Source organism: Vollenhovia emeryi, unplaced genomic scaffold (genome assembly GCF_000949405.1).
Source record: "Vollenhovia emeryi isolate VEMERY1.0 unplaced genomic scaffold, V.emery_V1.0 DF939132.1, whole genome shotgun sequence".
Lineage (NCBI taxonomy): Eukaryota > Metazoa > Arthropoda > Insecta > Hymenoptera > Formicidae > Vollenhovia > Vollenhovia emeryi.
The window spans coordinates 1,151,169-1,172,136 of record NW_011967234.1 but is presented as its reverse complement, the minus strand read 5'-3'; the positions used below and the strand labels follow the sequence as shown (position 1 = coordinate 1,172,136).

The 20,968-nt window shown below is 43.0% G+C and overlaps 1 protein-coding gene across 4 annotated transcripts in view; it reads right to left on the bottom strand.

Moving 5' to 3' along the window:
• The window catches only part of LOC105568012, a 55,220-nt gene that overhangs the window by 7,789 nt on the left and 26,463 nt on the right, over positions 1–20,968 (bottom strand). For 3 of the 4 annotated variants that reach the window (XM_012023347.1, XM_012023348.1, XM_012023349.1), the window contains one exon: positions 3,664–3,701. In XM_012023347.1, the coding sequence (XP_011878737.1) occupies positions 3,664–3,701 (38 nt within the window). Of the gene's footprint in view, positions 1–171; positions 849–3,663; positions 3,702–20,968 lie in introns of those variants that run through there. The other variant, XM_012023350.1, reaches the window with a different exon arrangement.

The window sequence follows — 20,968 nt, the reverse complement described above, 5'->3', positions numbered from 1 at the left end:
GTATATTCAAATGAATAATTTTCACATGTCAAATAATGTTACGTTTAATCGCCTTTTAAAATCTATTTTAAATCACCTCTAATTTTTCTAAAAAAATTTGTTGTCGCCTGCGAATATTTATTACAAAACAGTAATTTACAGCTGCTATTTTCTGCTGCTTCGATTACTTACCGCGCAGGAATGAGTCGCACGAACTATCCGCTTTGATAATTAATCACAGTGTACGAACCATTAAGTGAGAGCCAATTAATCGGTGCTGGTCGATGATCGAGTTAATTAATTACAGATCGGCCGTAGTGATTGCATCTTTCTTGACACTCGTGATCACGGTTTGAAGAACGTTACAACACACGGAGAGGATCGCGCCACCATGCACCTATCACCTCGAGTCTCACTACACGAATGATAAAACGATAAACGCGCGACGCAGGTAGACTGTAGTGACGTCAAGACCGAGGTGAACGCCCCGTAAACAATGAACGTCGAGCGCCGTGTGCGTCTACAATATACCGGCCAAATATTTCACACGTCATGGATCGCGGTTTTGGAATTTCGGGCGTCGAACGTCGAGCCCCGGTTCCGAGAAATGACGTAGCGCCGTAAACACTTCGGTCGAAAAAACCGTCTATTCTCATTGTGTCTATCATTCGCGCGGCGACAGTCGAACGGATCGGTTAGCGGCCCGCGCCGCTCCGTATATCGTATTCCTTTTCTCTTGATACGCGCTCGCGACAAGTACGTGAAAAACCGCGATCGCTCTCTGTGAATAATAAGCGAGCGATATCATCGCGTGATCGCTGAATCCTCGCGATTCGCTATCGATGCTCGGTTAACCGGCAAGACATATCTCGCGCGATTCACACGTGAAACCGTACGTCCAAAAATTAAAAAACTAGCCAACTTGAAATTACTGAACACCGGCTAAAGCGTTTGAATTTAACGAACGTATACACTGCGCGCGACGCTCGCCGCTCGGCATTGTTCTTGTCGCCGAAGACCTTGACCTCGGGAAGTGTGGAATTTGTTACGCGTAAAATCAACGCGCAACGTTCGCAACGATCGTCGCTGTTTTTGTCGACCTTGGCCTTGGCGTAACGTACGGCCGACCGTAAACACGCGCGGTATCATTCGCACGGGCGAGCTCGAGCCGGAAGGTAGTGGCGCGAGGAGTCCCGAGTCCCAGCGCGTCGTATCGTTGATTTCCTACGAAACACGATCGCGTTGAGTATCGAGGGGAAACGCGATCTCTTCGAACGAACACCAACTAGATTAACAAGCGCGGCTCCCGTTCAGAAGTACTTTGGGTGGACAATGAAAGGGGAAAGAGACGCGCCGGTCAATCAATCGTTCGCGCCTACGGGAAAGCAATAAGTCGAACGGCGCAGCTCGTTGCTATGTTCAGTACGCGGCAGCTACGACTCATGTCGGCGACTCGCTGGCCGACGCACCGCGTTCCTTCCGTATTCCATTCCTCACGACGGATATTTGGCGCGACGTCCCTCGCTCGAGACGAAGCGGTAAGAGACGGCGATTCTCAATTGGTGTGGCGTCGCGCTTCGAACGGTTTCGTCGCTTTGCTCGACTCGGATACGATTCTCGGACTCTGAGAACGCGCGGGCCCCCGGGCGCGCGGAGCGTCGATCCCGTAGGATATCGACAACGAATTGGTCTACAGCGCGGTTCACGATTCGCGCGTACTAAGATTCGCGACGCCGAATTTCGATCGTGTACTCCGAAAACGCGTCCCATCGCGGCGTCTCGCCAGTCCATTAACCTCACTTGGCGCCTCGTTTCGCGCGATCCGATCGCGAGTGAAGTTGCCGCGCCGCGGCTGCCTTCACGCACGTCCGCCATTATCGGAAAGTTACTGGGCGCGACGCGGGCTCGCGTCGAGTGACGCCGCGACGACAATTACAGTCGCGATTAGCCTCGTACTTGAAGTTTTGTCGGTCGCGCGACACGAGTTCCTCGCCTTGGCGAATCCGTTCAGGTCCACCGGCTCGAGTCTCGCTCGTCGTCCGCTGCGAAACGTTTTCCGTCGCGTCGCGTCGGTGCGACGAACGAGGGTGCAAGTCGTAGCGAACCTCCGTTCGTTCCTCTCTCGCGTTGCTCGCGCCCGTCGCGATGTGACAAGTGCGTCGCGTGTCACAATACCGGGAGTGCCGTATCGAGTGACGCGCGATCGTCTTATTCCGATAACCGACGCGAGTGTTAATTAACCGGGCCTTCGCGAGTGTGTGGTGACTCGACCTGGGGACCTGAGAGGAGGAGGAGGCCCGGAGGGCATCAGGCGCCGGCGGAGCAACTGTAAGGTGAGTGTCCCGCTTCTAGATTAGGGCCTGAGCAGAATGGCTGTCATAAGGCTCGTCTACACGACAGGGCGTAAGGCGCAAGAGCGCATTCGCAGGCGCAAGAGAGTCGCTGCCGGTCGTGGCGCAGCGGCGCCAGCGAAATAAAATAATTCGATGTCCAACGCCCGCGCTCTTGCGCCGTGCCTTGCGCGCGGACAATTATTATTAGTATTTTTATTGATAAGATACTTTCGACGCGAAGTAATTTGAATTTCGTATGCGTGTGTTGCAGATCAACGTAGACGCAACTCCGCTGCTGCGCTTCGTAACGGTGAGTCGCAGATAATCTTTCATTTAACTCGACGTAATGAATCTATGAATATTACGAAGAGATATGCGATAGCTCACGGATCCCATTGCCTCGTAATGCATGGTGTGGGATTAGCGTAAACCGTTTGAGCCGAGAACACGCATAATCGTTCGTCGAGGCAATCGCGTACACGAGAGTGTACGTAAGAGACTCTCCTCGATCGTTAACAATTTATTTACGGATTGCCGTGAGTTTTTATTAGCACGTTTTATAAGAAACAACGTTTAAAAATATAAAAGTTAAACGCGAGGAATTATTTTATTATCTTGACTATCAATAGCTTCAAGTTTGCCATCGAGGTTGATGACAACAGAAGAGATAGATAAGAAAAATTGTGTGCTATATTTGCATCTGATTTATTATTTAAAATGTAGGAAGAATAGAAAGGAAAAAGTTTCCCCACTCACAGTTCGCGAGTAAATTAAAATTTGCTGTTAATCGAGAAATGAATTTCTCACTACTCTTTATTGGTGTCGTTTAAATATTTTAATATACGTAACATCTGCTTGTAAAAAATCAAAAGACAAATTAATCAATGAAAATGAATTTTATTCAAATCGCGTTGGTAACAAATGACGAATCTTAGGACGGGCCTGAGAGTTGTACGCGATATATCGTAAATCATTTAGAAAATTATTGTTTGAAATTAAAAAACATTTTCTGACGAGGGACTTTCGGCTTTGAATATCCCATTAGAGGCCAGTTTCACGAACGTCGGTTAACTGTTAACCAGACAGTTCAGTCGACTCTTACTTTTTTTCTGTCTTATTGTCTAATTGTAAGAAGAGACAGAGAAGCAATTAATCTTCGGCTAACAGTTGGCCGACGTTTGTGAAACTGGCCCTAAAAGTACATATCGCACTGGTTGTGCGGTTACTTTGCGAGTATCGCGAGTTTTCATTACAATCGGACTTTAGACACGCGAATTGTATTACGATAAAGGCGAGCGTATGGAGGAAGAGGTGGAATTTCTTCTTTTTGCCCTTCTAAGATTTTTCTTACCTCGTGCACGACTGTGTCCTCGGGAATCGGCGCTCCATCTGAAACAAAGAACAGGTCTTTGTGAGAAAGGTTGCATCGTGCCGGCTTATATACGCGACATAAGCGCAACGTGGGTTAAATTGCGGGTAGCCGATATTTACGACCCAGTTATACACCGTGGGCAAAGAGCGAGATATTTTCTCGGGGGAAAAGTACGCGGCCGGGAATGCGTAGGAGCGACTTCTGCGGCCGATGTCGGGGCGGCTCGATAAAAAGCGCGCGATTTATTTATTAATTGCAATACATTAATGATCGCCCTCGGTAATCGCGCGCGTAGATCATCGAATTGGCCGCGTACGGCGGTGGTTGCATATTAAATCCCGGTTTCCAAGGAGCTTCGTGGAACACCTTGGGAGGGAAAGAGAGAGAGAGAGAGCGTAGATTTATTATATTGGCAGCCACAGAAACATACCGTGCAGATTATACCATATTAATCGATTATTCTCGCTTTCATTTCTTGTGTATTGAGAAGCGCCGGAATTTGATGCAATCGATGTTTACTCTTCTCTTTTTACACAAGCCGCTCCGTAATGATGTCTGAATTACAGTACGGCCTTTTAAATTATTCTTACTGCACACTGAATAGCCTCCGATAAACGGTAAGATGATACATTTAAGCGGCGCGACGCGAAAGGGGCACGTTTCTACGGAATGCAAATGGGAATTGACGGCTATTTTGTTCGCGAGAACCAGCTCTCCTCTTGGTCGCCCTTGAGACAAATTCGACCGTGTTCGCCGATTTTTACAAGCGCAGACGTTTAAATGTTAAAATTATGCCCGCGCGCTCGTCGCAAAGTGTCGGTCGCGTGCAGTGGGACTTGAAAAACGTTACGTAAAAAGATAAGAAAAGGAGATGACGGCGCGTGGTTCCGGGGCATCCGGTTCACTATTAATTAGCCCGCGGACATCGGACTTCCTTAATTAGTTCGTGCCTTACCGACGGGCGATCTCGCCGGGTTTCTTTCATCCTCGGCACAAGAGAAAGTCAATTACGTCGATGACAAGTCCGGACGCTTACCGGAGGGTTTAGTGCGTCTCCGGAGATCCTTGCGCGGAGAGCGTGTATAAAGCTGAGACCCTCATTCCCTCGGCTCCGCTTGTCAACCCGGTGTCCGAGACGCATGGCACCGGGTCGACAACGCTTCCGACATTCCCGCTCTTCTTTTTTTCTCTCTCTCTCTTTCATCGTCCGCCGCAAATCTCCGGAGCGCGCTGACCGCAGACAGTTAACGTTATAAGCGAATTATACCAGAAGTAATCGTTTTTAATGAGACACACGATATTTACGTAATGCGACTAAGCAACGGCTGCAACGGGAAAATCGCTCGCAACGCATTTCTGATTAGTTCTGCGAATGTACGCGTGTATTCGCAGGCCGACCGCCCGAGCTTTTCGTACTTTGTTTCTTCCTTTCTCACTAATGCGCTATCTCGATTTATCGAGCCGCTCGCTCGCCGCGCGATCCGATTTTCGGATCGCATCGAAAGGAATTGGCTCAATGGACTTGTTAAATCGCGGTCTGTCGGCGGTATTTCACCACGCCAATTACGGCTCGCCGCAATGTAATGAGGCACCAACTGGCAATTTGTTGGTGTGATTCCGCGGGATTCTCGTAATTTATCGTGCCGCGTATCGCGATTAGGAATCACGGGCCTTGACCACCTTCCGCTTACTTTGTAAAAGAGAGATACGGCACTTTTGATATATAAAAAGAGAAATTTTTAATAGAATATTGTTAAAAACTATGTATAGTCGTTTCCAAACAAACTGTAGCTTATTTAATAGATCGAGTTGTCAATAAAACGCTAGCGCTATGACGTTTATACTAAATAATATAAGACAGTAAAAATGTCGCATTTGATTTATATTTAAATAAATTTAATAGGCTTTTATTTAGCGCGGGAAACATATTACTCGAGATAACGTTCGTGCGTATTTTCATATCGTTATTCGTTGAATGTGAAGCAAATTATTTAACGTACGAATGTAAAATCTGTAGAATTAGCGAGAAGAATAGAAAGTGACTGACATAATATTCGTGGGACGAAAGTGAAAAGTAATACGTTCCGAGCAGCGGTGGAGTATAAAAGTTAATTCGGTACGCGTCGGTTCTTTTTCAAGTTAAACGGCGCGCGAAAATGTCAATTAATTAAACCGCTAATATAGTCTATACAGTCGCGCTCGGTTTCGTCTGCTACATTTATTTTCGTAGAAGAGCATCTGCATTGAATTCAGCGAGGAAGCGTTGCACGATGACACGGCAATCGGTCTTCCTTAAACACGCATGACGTACTTTACTTTCTAGCGACGAACCGCGGGCGCTTTCTGCATAATAGAACAATCAAGTCCGAATGACGAAAGGTACGCAGGCTCCGTGCTTCGTGCGTAATGTAATTCTTGAGTAATAGTTCACTCTGCCGGCTGTTACTTTCGACAATACCGCGAGTTACCGGATCCGAGAACCACATACTGTGCACTTCGAATAAAATAAATCGTGCACTTCGTCCGCGGAATTTGTATGAAGACGCAGGGCTGACAATACCACTCGTCGTCTGCAATCGCGTGTTGACAGATCCGTTGTCTATACTGACAGAAATGCAGCCAGTTAATTCTTCATTTACCGACTAGAAATGTGTCCTTTAAAAACATTAACACACCAACTTTTATCGAAAATACCTAAACGCTAGCAAAAGACGTTCTAAACGAAAAATAACTACTCTCTCTCTCTCTCTCTCTGTGTGTCTGCGTATATAAATCATACGTCTCGATATTTCCGCCTTCCGCTAGAGAAGCTCGTGCACGTGTCACTCATTAAAAAATTAATTTACCGTCTACGCGGCCCCATTTTTTCAATGATATTCCATTCCATAACAATAGAGATGCCACCAATGCGGGAACTCCATTTCCTCGAGTGCGACATCGTCGTAGTCTCAACATTGTCCCAGCGACACTATTTGCGAAACAGCCGGAGATGACGCTTTATTATTGCGCTCGCCTCGCGTGAAAAAAAAAATATTGCGCGATCATAACTTGATGAGAGTCGATAAACTTCGCAACACCTATATATCGCTTCACGGTTTATGGCTATTATTTCATCCATCGAAACTCCTAATTAACCGGAATATATGCGTTGTGTATTTAAGCGAAGGTTATCGCAGCACCGCTCGCAATGTAGTGTAATGTAAAATGAGTCTAACATCTCTTCTCAATAAAAGTACGTAGGGATATAATTACGGTTTGCGCGAATAGTTGACGCGAAAACATTAAAAGCAGACTTTGCGATATAATAAGAATTGATTTAGAAGAAAAGAATCGATCTTATTGCTATTTTCATGTAAATCGAGATTGACAAGCTTTTAGTTTGTCCGCGGAATGCTTCTCTCTCTAGTTGTTTATTATTTGCTCCGAGTCACCACTTGTTAGTCTGTAGGTTTTTCAATCCTAATTGCTAATAATCCGTTTCAGTGTAATGATTTTCACAGCATATCTATAACTTGTAGTGATTATGTAGGAAATAACATTATATAATATAAATCAATCACGAACGTTGGAAACAACCGGCAAAACTTTAAATGTCAATACTAAATTTCTTATACTTTAAATATACGTTTGAGAAACGTTTTTTAAACCTAACGTTTTTAAGTATGAACGCTCAAGTATTTTTATTTGCGAAAGATTAAGATTCTTACACGATAAGTGTTTTAATGAACCAATTTATAAATTTGTATTAAATTAAAAGGACGGATATCTCGATACGTCAAAACGCTCATTGTTAACGAACGCTTGACGCGCGATAAATTATTCGGTATTATAATTTTAAATTTACGATAAAACCTCGGCTATGTCATGACACAGAATGAAGGAATTTGTAACATTTCTTTCGAGCAACATTCACGGGATTACATGTTGGACGACATGCTGATGCTGATAAAAAAAAAACCTCGAGACGTGGTATAGCCGTTTTCCACTTGGATGTAGTCGCGCACTACTTAGAAATTGTAATGGGTACGCGAACGACATAATCAAATCGCAAATCAGGGGTTTCAAGATTCTTACGGGTGTACCGACAAGGAAGTGATTACCATCGGCCGAGGTACGTTGTTCCTCTTGTTCCTTTTCTCGCCCTAGGACGCGACGGGAAAAGACGCGGATTGTTACGTGATGGGAGAAGAAAATTTCGTGCTGCGTGGATGGAAATCGGGAGGGGGGGGGGGACAGGTGCTTCCTGCTTTCGAACTTTTCGAAAAAAATGAGCGACGGTGGCCGCTGCCGTTGGCCATTAACGTGTAACTAAATACTCCGTGCGGTATAAGAGAGACGCGTATCCGTGGTTTATCAACATTTCGGATCTGAATGAGTAATGAAGAAATCGTATCAGGTGCTTAGTTCTTCAGTGTCGAATGGAACAGATTTCAAACTAGTGTCTCGTTAATATTGCAAGCATGTTATCGAACAATTAAGACAATTACAATGTGAAATAATAAAGATTTGTGGACGTAATTGGTTGAATTACACGCACGATAGAGTTGAGTGCTAATAAATTTTCGATAAAAGTATCTAAAAATGAGCGACACACTTCTGTACGTTGCAAGAAGCGCTCTTCGCATCAATAATCATTAATGAGACAGGCGCGCTCGGTTTTATATTCTCATAAATTTCTTGGCGATTTCGACACGAGATTTACCCTAGATGAGCCTCCTTTCTCGCGCGCGTGACGAATCTGGCGTATTCTAAGGAACAACGTTACCACGCGCGAGCTACCTCATTAATCGATCCCGTAATCACGAGTCTCGCGTACCGGCATCTGCATCTTAAATCAACGTTACCTCGATGTCGATAATTGAAAGAGCGGATTACATTGAACTGTAGCATTTTCGAGATTGTTACACGAAGCATCGATGTAATCTTTACGTAAGTGCCCGGTGATCTCCAAAAATGTGAGAAATTAGAAGGTTCATTCTTGATTAACATCGCAAATTCCCTCGCACGATACTAACGTAATTATCTGTTGCTGTTTCGCTACCGTCATTATAGATTAAGAGCAAAATGTTTAAAAAATGCTGTGATTAACACTTTGCTCGTGTAGATTGTTAATTTGTACCGCGGATATCTGGCAAAAGTTGCAGATGTCGAGACGCATCGTTAATAATCAGAGGTATCATGGAAATCTCACGGTACAGAACGTGGGAGTTCGAAACTGGCCACGCCTTTATCTTCGTTGAAAGATCGCGAAAAGGATTGCCGTGGGGAGAAAGAGCGAGATAGAGAGAAGAGCACTCGTCTCTCGAAAATATTTCTTGAGAGTGAAAGCATCCGGCTTGCCGTGTACTTTGAAGCAGCCCCGGTCGGTGGCTGCACGTGATACGTAGTAGCAATAGCCTCGCAGGGGGAACGTGACGACTTTAAACTTTCGTTTAATTTATCGCAGCGTTGGCGAGAATTCAATCACGAACTTTCTCCCGAAGGGAAGTCTCGATGAGGTCGGCAAAACTGCTTAACGCGGTACTTCCTTTACGCGAACTCTCTTCCCTCTTATCTTATGTTATTTTTATATCCGACATTGAGCGACAAGATTTCACCGCGGTGGATTTCATCATCGGATTTCCGATAATACGAAAATAAGTGGAAACGGGGGTGAACGGTGAAAATGTACCTGACGGTTGTCGTGCGGTTTAAAGCTAAAATAATCGCGAGTCATAATGATTGCTGGCAGACTTGAATGATGTATTCCTCGTGTCTCCCGTCATGCCCGACTTTGATCAAGATACATGCTCCTATCGATTTGTCCGAAGTCGCTTAAAAAAATTCACTTTATCCGGGGGACAGAGAGATATTGCAAGAGCAGTACCATGGCGTTACATTGAGATTACAATAATTTTTTCTGATACGCACCGCATAATCAACGGCCGTTATACCGCGTCGTAACGTCCGAGATACAACGCTTGAGCAATGTTTTATCATAGGTTGACACGCTGCTATATTTCATAGAGACCGAACGCCTCTTTGCGATTCGTCGCGTGGATAAGAATTTCGAGTTTCGGTAGTTTTAGAGGAGACAAGGATCTCTCGTGGAATTTTTCCCGTCACGGATATCGATATTTTCGCGCGCGAATTACGAGGGCTCTGGTATGTGAACCGCACACGCGTTTGACACACGACGTAGTAGCATGCCTATTATCTCCGTTTTCCTTGCGCCTCGCGGAATATTGATCAATATTAATCACCCCTTTTGCAGGTGTGCATTATGTCGAAAGTATGCTATTACAGATGCGGCGCGATAGCGCTTTTATTCTATTAATCGCTAACATTTACGCGACGTACGTAATAGTGGAAAGGGGGAAACTTCTCAATTTCACGAATATGTTATTAACAGATGTAATTCCGTATTACATTTATAGGCGATGGTCTAACTTTTCCACTAAAAGAATAATAGAATGTAACAGCGATTAGTTAGAAGCATCGGTTTTCGGACGAATGTTAACACCACGCGCCAAGTCGAAGGGGATTGACCTTGACAGTGCTGTCAACCCATTTAGTCAGTGTTCTCTGGCGACCACGGTTCGATGCCACTTTCACGATCAGAACTATATAATTATCTTGCTGCGAGGGTTCCTGTAAAACTCGTTTCAGAACTCGAATATGCAGGAGAAAGGGGGGGTATCCCATCGCTCGTTCTCAGAAATCAAGCTGGACTTAACAGTTAGAGCCTAGAATGCATTCATCAAGGTCGCGAAAAATATTTTAGTGAAACAAAAATGAAAGAATTGAGAGATTAAGAGAGTCGTATTAAACCCGTCGTATTACTTTCACAGTGAAATCAACTCGCTACGCGTATACTTGGCGCGAGACAGTACCGTGCCTCTTGGTATTCATAGTTTGAACTAGTCTAAATTTTTTATCCATCATTTTCTCTTTTTTTTAGATTATATTTATGAATTTGTACGCGAGCGATTTTATGCAATTTTCGACGATGATAAATCGTCGACCAATTTAAACTGTCTATCGTGCAAGTAAATTTTATTAATTAAACAATTAATAAAATTTATAAGGCTCTAATGTGAAAATTTATTAATTAATCCTTACGTGTCTCAAAATTTAACGAATTAATTTGTACACCGCAAGGCTAGCAGACTAATTGAATGAATCGATGTTCTAGGTATAAAAAAAATGGATGTAGTTTCGGCACAGATCATCGAGATCGCTTCCTCAACTTTCTCTTCGTCTCTTTCTCTTTCTTCTCTCTCTTTCTCTCACTCTTCGTCGTGATGTACTTAACTTCCGGGTGTCACGAGATATGTATATCGAAACAGGATGATGAGAATCCTCGGTACTCTTCTGCAAAGTGTATTTTTTCGGTTGATGAGTTAATGGCGCGGCTTAGGCACGTAAATCTTTAGGAATCGTGATTTCCGTCGGGCACGATCGTTGCAGGTCGTAGCGATCTTTTCGACGGCTGCCCGGGAGAAAAGTGGCTACTGATTATCCCTCATCCCGCCAATTCCACGGCGCGGGATTTGTATAATACTTAGATCGTTCGCGATCTGTTCCCCGCAGCAGGTTCTTTTCTCGCGATCAAGAGACACGTTAATGCCGCTGCGTAAACTGCAATTCTCCACTTAAGAACACAGCTCGCTTTCATAATCTCCCTAAGGCTAATTGTGGTTTCGTATTATTTACCATTTAGTTTCTTCTCGTAAGAGAGAACTTGCCGTATTGAAAGGGATAGTCCCTCTCCGACACGAATTTTATATAGCATTATTTTTACGAAGAGCTCTATGTGGAGCTACGCAGACGGAGCTACACAAGTTTTATGGGAGAGACGTGCCGCATTCTAGGACGTCGTCGTTTCGAAACGGCCGATAGTTCTTCGCAGTCATTAGACCTTCGTGTGATGCGTATCGATGGCAGGCATGAGAGAACGTTATTAAAGTATGAGTGTCTGGGAAGGACATAGCATCCTTGTTACCGTTTTCTTCCTGCATAGTTAATTGCTGGTGGGATCTAGAGCGCCTCGATCATTGGCACAAGGACGCTTTGATCATTAAAGTTCTGCGGTAACCAATTAGCTCCGAGACGAATGGTGAGCCCCGGTTCGTCATTCCGTTTTTCCCCGTTATGTCTCATTAATCATAATCACACTAACGGAGATGACGATTTTCGATAATACATCGTTCTCTAGATAGATAATTGTCATTCTTAACGTGGCTTCGTGAGAGGGAAATCGATGGCTACGAGTAGTTTACATTTGTTAAGTAAAGTTTACGTTGAAGAAAGGTCAGTGATGCGTTAAAGAGGCTTTTCACCGTACTGTGATTAATGCATTCGTGGGAATATCGTAGTGAGAAATTCCACAATCGGAAATATATTGAGATAAATTTACATTAGATTGTTACGTTTTGTCATTTTCCAAGATTAATTAACACTGCATGCCCAATACACTATAATTATAAAGTTCGATAACCCTTTAGAGTTATTAAATTTTATTTTACATTTATGAAATACGCACGTTATATAATAAGATGTGACATAATTTAACGCATATTAGTAACGCGTTGTTAATTATCCTCCTTGCACATGTAATATTTTTCAATAATCGTAAGAAAATGCAATTTAATACAATATTAGCATAAAATTGTATCAAAAATATTAACAATATCAGAGTATTTGATTTAAAGGAAGAGAAAACTAATTGATAAGGAAAAAGCTACACGATTGCTAAATTAAGATTCATGCTCGCGCGATGTTTCGCTGTGCAAAACGATCACTATTTAAACTTGGAATAATGCATTTAACTGTAGCAAAATAATATTATTTATTGCCGGTAAAGTTTATTGTATCAACCTGCGCCAATGCAATAATCAGTTAGCGGGCATAACGATCTGGGACAATACTGGCGTGTCGATTAGAAGTTCAATCCACCAAGCATTAAAGGACATTATCCGGAATTAACGCGCTTTAGTTCTTTAGTGAAGCACGAACGGGGCCTACCAGCCGTCCTACGTGATCGAAAGTCGACCGACTAATAATCAGTCATTTTCTTTATTGCGCTACACACAGAGGCGTAAATGTCAGCTGACCGATCTTGAGCGAAATTACTCTCGGAAAGTCGGTAGATAGAACCGGTAAAAGGATCGGCAAGATTATTTCAATACCGTACGGCAACTGAGCGGTGCGGTGTAACATAACAAATTACATTATCACGCGCTGCCAATGACGGATAATACAAATTTTATTGAATGCATTTCGAAAGACCTGCATACCGCGTTTTGTACAGAGCAATAATACCTCGACAATCGCCGAGAGAGAGAGTCGCATAAATGGATTAATGTCTCAGCTACCACGACAATCGTTTTATTTTTAGCGCGGCAAGGTTTGCATTGTGCGTCTCGTTAGTCTGTGTGGGTGCTGTAAATACATTGTTCGCCGAAGTTGAATGATCTACGACGTGTAGGTGGGACATGTCGTCGTGGCTACCGCTTGATTGGCGGCCGCGCGGGAATGTGTACCCGGTGTATTCACGCGTGTGAGCGTTTCGCCTATCGATTGTGCGCGCAGGATAATAGGCATAATATGCGTGCCAAGGTTCACGAGTCACGCATAACCGTGTGACCTGCGCGATAGCGATCCCGCACTTAACGCACGTGCAAGGACTGACACGCAGAAGTGATGCACGTATGCACTGGTCACCGTCGAGGAGCGTGTACTTTCACACGAGATCTTGCCATCTTCGGCGTCCTTGCCGATTTTTTTTTTAATGTGGTTAACGGGTAATAAAGCAGTGAATTTATGCCATTCGCGCATATTCCGATGCGCTTTCGCGATCCGCAATATATCATTTTAGAGATAAATCTACTGGCGCGCCGTGCCTATATATTTTGGGGTGGGATCGCCGTGACTTCGTTCGCAGCAGAATGTTACTTATTACATTATTTTCGACATTATCAATTTGGTTTTACCGCAGTAAATAGAGCTTTGCATAAAGATAATTCGAGATATTATATTATTTATCTTTTAAGTAGTGAAAAAAATTTGAAGTAGAGATAAAACGATAGGTATACTTGAAATATTTATTTCGTGTATTTATCTGGTATGATTGGAGCAAATATAATCTTTAATACATTAAGTATTGTCTCCAGCACGAAATTAGAACAATTGCTGTAGGTAGTAGTTTTTCACGTATATGCAAATCGACAGATATAAGCGGATAGCACTTTAACCTTAGTTGTACCGCGTTCTCTCTTTATTGATAGATTTGATTCTTGCATCTATAAATGCCTATGGAAACGCAAGTTGCACGTAAGGTGTCGATGCTTTGTTTAACACTTCACATTCGCGTACAAGGTTTCGCCTTTTTATTTTCGCGTGGAGACCAGCGGTGAATGCGGTTCGTTATACATCAATCACTTTACTTGGCGAAACAGTTTCAGTAATATCTCCTCAGCAGGTCGCCGCATACCATTTCGAGTAGCTGACTAGTGTGCATTTCAGATTTTGCCGAGCGATATATATGTAAATTTGCAGAAAGCCGGCCGCCGTTTACGAGCGGCGATTTTTCGGAGAATAAAGCACCGCTGAGACTTTGTTCTCCTTTCGAGAATCACATCTTACGTATGATCTTGCCCGCACTGCCCATTTAATCTGTCGGCATAATTAATTGTTTTCCAGACAATCAATTTGTCAGTACAACTAATGGTTAGAAAGTACGTACAAATTAAAGGGATATTAAGCTACAATTAGTTACAGGGCTAAGATCTTAAATCTTTAATCGGCAGTTACTAATTTGTACCTTGCACCGCTGTTATCGCCGTTGCGAGTCACGTATAAACGAAGTACGCTTTCACACGAGGCTTTCGCGTACGTGTAGAAAGTCGATGCAAACAATCAATCGATCGCGCGACATCGGATTATCGTTGCAAATGGCAACGGGCTGTAAACGTGCGGGAGGATAAACTGGTTAACTCGAGGGTGTCTGGTGAAAGTGAACGAAAAATGATCTGGTTATCACGTGAAAGAGCTCTCACGCACGCCAGACACTTTCTTTCGCGTTATAGTATTAGCCATCGTCTATGTGCACTATATCGGAAAGGCGCGACTGGGTAGAGAGTCTTTCTTTCTGACCAGGCAACAGATAATGGATCGCGATCGTAATCGGTTCTCATTAACATAAATGGCAGAGGCTCCCTAAGTCGGATCGGCCACGCAGATTATCCTTTATTTATTGACGCATTTTCCTTCCGGCTTATTGTTGCAACATTTTTGCAACTCAACCACGATTCTCGATACCCTTCCTGACTTTCCATGTCTCTACGGAATATATTAGCCGCTATTGGCCGCAATATAAAAAATGCTTATCGGCGTAAATAAAGCGGCACAAATGAGCTATTAGAAAGACAGTTTAATGAAAGTATAATCGAAATGTTATAATATGTCGAAATTTAGTCTAACGTATGAACTTTGCAAGTTGCAAAAATTATGTTAGAGAAATACGAAACGACTAAATTGTATTTCGTCTCAGTATTACTTCCAATTATTTGGTAGGTTATTGAACAATTTAATAGATGTATGATTTCAAAAAATCGGAGAAATTGTAATTTATTCGCGATATAATTAATCTATTTTTGTAAGCGATTTGCCTCGTTTTTCACTTTTTTGAAATAATCCATTTTTAATACGCTACGTGTGTACATTCTTGCTATTATGGAATCACTTTCACGCAGCATCTCGGAGAAGATCCCCGGTAATGTGTGGTCACGACATCTTTCTCCGCCGCGACCGAAGAGTATCCTACAAAAACGCGTCGCGAGCCATCGCTTCCTGTTTAATGTAACTTTCTTAGTTCATTCCACTGTGGATTCCTACCGATCGTCTAACGACTTCCTTGAATTACCGCTTTCGAAGTAACTCTATTCGCGTAACGTTGCGTATTATTAATATTCCGTCTTTAAATGTGATAATGAATTAAGAATCCAACGTAATAATAGAGTAAGAATCAACGCGGTGCCGAAAAACGCGCGCACAATGTACCAAGAAAGACAAAGCACTTCAATATCGCGTTTAGACTCGTCGAACGAGAAAGGGAAGGACGGTTTATTATAGCAGTTGTTCACTAGAGTCGTTTCTGCCGCGCTTGATCTTGGTACTGGCATCATCGTGCTATCACAAAGAAAATATTTCACATGCTTTTGTAACGTCGTGGCGCAAATGTCCCGGACATATACGCGTGCGGATGAGTAATCCCACAACTCGGTGCGAGTGAAAGATATTCCGGTCCGAAGGGGCACGGAGAAAGTGGCCGATCGTCGAACCGAGGCTGACGCCGTTCCTCGGGTTCATCTCGTGCATGAATCGTTATCGTAAATCGGACGGGACATCAAACTGCTGGTTCGCCTACATACGATGATTTACGGCCGGGTATTTAAGGATCATGAGCACGATGAATGGACGCGCTCGCGCACCCATCGGTCTTTCGCCGGATAACAAATTGCCACTCGTTTATCTAGGATGGCAAATTCTGGAGCGCCGATCGCGGGTAACATCCTTGCTCTATAAAACTCGGTAGTTCGGTTCTTTTTCCCGGAGTCGCGATGGCGGGTTAATATGTCGTTAATACGAGGCAATTTGTCAAGAATTTGCATTGCTGCGGGAGTGACCGGTTCTCGCTTATCGAGACACGAGGAAGTCGGAGATTAGGACCGCTCTACCACAACAATACGTATGTTAATGCCCCAAGTAATCTCAGGTGGCTCACTATAATTGCCTAATCGGAAAATGAGGGCTTTTTTGCACCCGTGTTCTCTCATAACAATTATTTTTGCCGGCGATTATCTAATGGTACTTTCGAATTGCAGTTACAACGCCTGCGCAAAAAAATATAACAACGTGATGCAAGAATGTAAGTTTGATCGTGCACTTCTGTTCGTACCCCGGTAACTTCCCGCATTAGCTTTCTCCTGTAATAATTAAATCTGTAAGCGCTGCCCCTTCCTAATTTGCGAAACAAATTAAGATTTGCTATGCTCGCCGTTTGTACATTCGTCACGATGGTGCGCACGTCACTTTGATATATTATCTTACCACTTTAAATGATTTTGCTTGACACAAATTGGCTGAATTTTTGCGTCTCTTCGAATATGCGAAACAATGTACATAAAGTATAGCCGCGGGTTCCAAAGAAAGTGCGACACGCTAAGTAAAATATCTATTCTTATTTGACGGTGGACGACGATTTCCTGGTGGCTACAGCTAGTTCGTTCCGCTACTGCAATAAATTATCGAGTTGCTATTACAAATTAGACGTCCTTATATAGCCAACCAGCTGGAAAATGTCTCGCTCGCCATTTTTGTATAGCTATTACGTTCGTGTAGAAGAACACGCGGATGCTATGCGGATGCATGCCAGAAAAACCGCGCTGACAAGGCTAATGAGTGTGTTAGACAGGATTTGACGCAGTTCCGGATTTCACGATTCAAGTTCTCTGTTATTTCGCTATAATTTCATGTACAATTATACATGTATATTTAACATCGCGAATTACATTTTTCCAACGACCGTGAACGTAGTCGTAACAAATAATAGAATAATTTAAAACGTTTGATTAAAAATACAAAAATATTCAAGGTAGAAAGAGAATGCCGAAAGTCCGACGTATCATTCATGTAAGTGCGTAAGCGCCTTAGCGATTTTCGGGCTTCCTCGATCGGTTCTTTTTTATTAATTTCGCCCTGATAAAACTTGACAAAGCAAACGTTACAAATAGCACGTCCTTATTTATGTGAGTTGACCGGTCGGAGAATGTCTCTCGGCTACCATTTTTGTCTGTCGGTCGGGCTGCCGCGTGTATGTGATCCTGACATAAGCTGGGCAGCAAGGAGTCTAGAGATACACAAGTGCCGTTACTTCACCCGGTCGGATTTCTTAAAAGGCACGAGATATGAGGAACTGACTACTACAGTCGGTATAAATCGCGCTTGCCACTCTTACCTTCTCTCATGTCTTGCGCGGTTTTTTTTTTACTTTTGGCATCGCACCGGGAGTCTATCCGGTCGAGGTCGAGAGCGGAACAGATCCGCGCCTAACGAATTTACAAACGCTTCGAAACGCGCGTTGAGTTTGAATACGGTATTCTCGTCTAAGCACACCCACTATTCTCTCGCTCGAGTTTGTGCTCATTAGCTCGGCATTCAAGCGACTATCGAAATCGGCGGTGCCGGCAATCATGAGGTGTCGTGCATTTCGAAAGAATCGACGGATAGGGAGAGAACCGGAAAAACGAGAGGAACTGTCGGATTGGTGCGAAGGCATTTCTGGAACGCGGTTGGTTGGACAATTTTTGCGAACGGCTCGTTAAGGAAGACATATTATTAGGAAATTTTACGCGGCAGCAGCATTCGATCTCCTTTTACGTTCGAGAAGGGTCTCGGCGAATAGCAGCAGCAGACGTATTATCCGTGCTCTCTACTCTCTTGGAACATAAATTAATTCTTTTTACGCCACCGTGAAATACGCGGGGTTCATATATTATCCGCGAAACATAAATCGTCATTGAACATTGGTCAGTTTGCATCTTTGGATTCGCATGCGTATTATCGATAATCGGAATTATTCATCTGACAGTGTTATTAGCAGTCAGTCTTGTGTAAAATGACAATTAAGCTTATTATTATAAAAAAGTATGAAAGGGATATTTATTTTTCCGTGTATAGTTGAATTACGATGGCAAAACTACAAAACGATTTAAATTGCCGAGCGAATTGTTACGAGGTGATCGAAATCCTTCGACTGCATATATTACCGCACGCACCGTTACGCATAATTACTTCAGATCATCGAACAGCTTGCGTGAGAGCAAAAAATTGTCGAGAGCGGGCATCAAGGTTGATTGATAAACCGGACACATTGATAAACCGGATTAACGTTTTCTTTTTACGGGCATAATTGTAAGGAATGAACCGTTTTACAATAATTATAAAAAAGTGATAACAATTGCAATGTGTACTTAGAAAAAAGATTTAGTTAGGTTAAACAAAGATATGGTAAACCATATTTCTTTGAAATTTTTATTCATTTCTACTAAAACATTTGCTAGATTTGAAGAAATATGAATTCTTTTTGAAATTCCGGGCTCAAATAAAATCTTGGTTAAGGAATCATTTCTTTGAAATTAAATAAAAGTCTAGTAAGGCCAAAATTTGTTTGATTTTAAACAAACTTTCTTGGGGGTGTATTTAGAAATTGAATATTTTTTTTAGAAAATCTTTTTATTTATAATCGTGCGTTGGTGTTTCCACAACAAAACTTCGATTGACGTAGGATGATAAATTGTAAAGGAAAGAAATATATAAAGAGTAGGATATTCATCTGCAACGAAATCCATATATCTTGTAAATCCGTAATGAACAGGAAAGTAAAGATAGATCGGTAAAACTAAGGCGAGCACCGACCCGAATCGAATCATATGAGATCGCATGAAAGAACAGATCGAAGTAGCAGATTGCATAGATCGGCGGTGTTTTACAAACGTAATTAGTTATACTGGTTTCTCCCATACTATAATTTTGAATCAGATACAGATATGGTTTAAAGCGGTACTATATCGTACGTCGACGAGCTGATCGCCCTATATCGCCGATTATTGCAAACTATTCGGAGAAAGTAATTCCTTTACATTCCGGTCGGCGCCAATTAGAAACAGAATTATAACTTTCTCAGAGGAAGTAACATCGAAAATTCCATATCTTACTTCCGTGTTATATAAATCGCTAAGCTAAATAAAGACATATTCTCGAAAGGTGAGAAATTTTGACCAATCTCGATACGCGCGAAGGAATAATTGCAGAGCAGCCGATACTTAAAGCACGTTTCAACAATATTTTACGGCACAGTTAATTAAGTGTAACGTCACGCGTAATAAAGCCGCGCTTCAGAGAAGCCGTTCGCGCGGAGCACAATTTGAAGGGGATTTCTCGTCGGATTCATTTTACGAGTCTCTGCCTGTGCGCTGTCACTTTAACGTTCGCCGCGAATACATCTTCTAGAGCCTCGCTCTATTTGCGTGCAGCTTTTTACTCCGCGGCTGCCGTATTACGGATTTATACGTCTGCACGCGTGGACATTCAATTACGCGCCGGCATATAGCTTACGATCGCTCCCGTAGAGGAGTCCGGTGAATCTAAGCTATTACAATACGTAATGATCGTATTAATCGTGTGTGGCAAGCGATGCGCCATAAATAAACATGATATAGTAATTTCCCGCGCACTGATTGCGGAAGATTTGCACAAGTGCTACTTGCGCGCGTAAATCAAGTGAGTCACCGCCGATAATCGTACTTTTTTTTTATTATATTACATTTGTCCTGCATTTATGATGACACATAAGTGCTCAAGAGCGCGTAACTTTTCTAGGCGCTATATACTTTTATCTCCATGGACATCGAGCGTGCATATATCAGTTATAATCAACCGTACTACGTTACCTCTGTGAAGTTGGCACCTCGTGTCTCAAAAAATAATTTTTTTTCAGTTCTGAATGCACCCCGAAGAGTTCTAGAGTTCCTTATCAATTTTAAAAATAGTTCTGGCGAATTAACCTAAAAAAGTTACATTTGAAAATTGGGGATGCCAACTTCACAAAATGAAATCTCGAAATCAGCGATAACACTAAAAGTATTGGAAATATTTAATTTTGCCATTAGGATTTCCTTTAGACCTCTTGAGGGGCTACCCAGAACTCTCAACAGAACTGCTGGAACTGTTAAAAAATTTTCCTCCTAAGTACGAAATGATAACGTAACACCGGGCGATATAAGTTTGCGATATTCTGCACGTAATAATAAAACATTATATTGCCTTTTCCGTAAGTGACAAAACGATTTAAAGAATATGCACGAATTTTTCACACGTGCGCGTTTTTAAACGACGAGCACTCGACTCGGTGGCCTTACGCCAATTGCAAGGCTTCAAGTCGCTACGAGTCGCACGTCTGGTCTGCATGCGAGCCACGTATTTTCGACTGTTTCGCTAATGTTTCGATTATGTTGGCAAACCGCGGTGGTGTGGTTCATTCGAATGCGTACGAGGATTCACTTTCTAACTTGGCCGGCTCCCCCGTACATAACTCGGGATTCTCGCGGTTACGAGGCTCGCGGTTTTTACAGCGCGCGCTTACCGCTTCGCACGAGCGTCATAGTCTGATTAGCCTGTCGACCTCTCTTCGTGCTCTGGGATAAACGAGCGAGTCGCCATGCGTGCGGTGTATACACGCCCG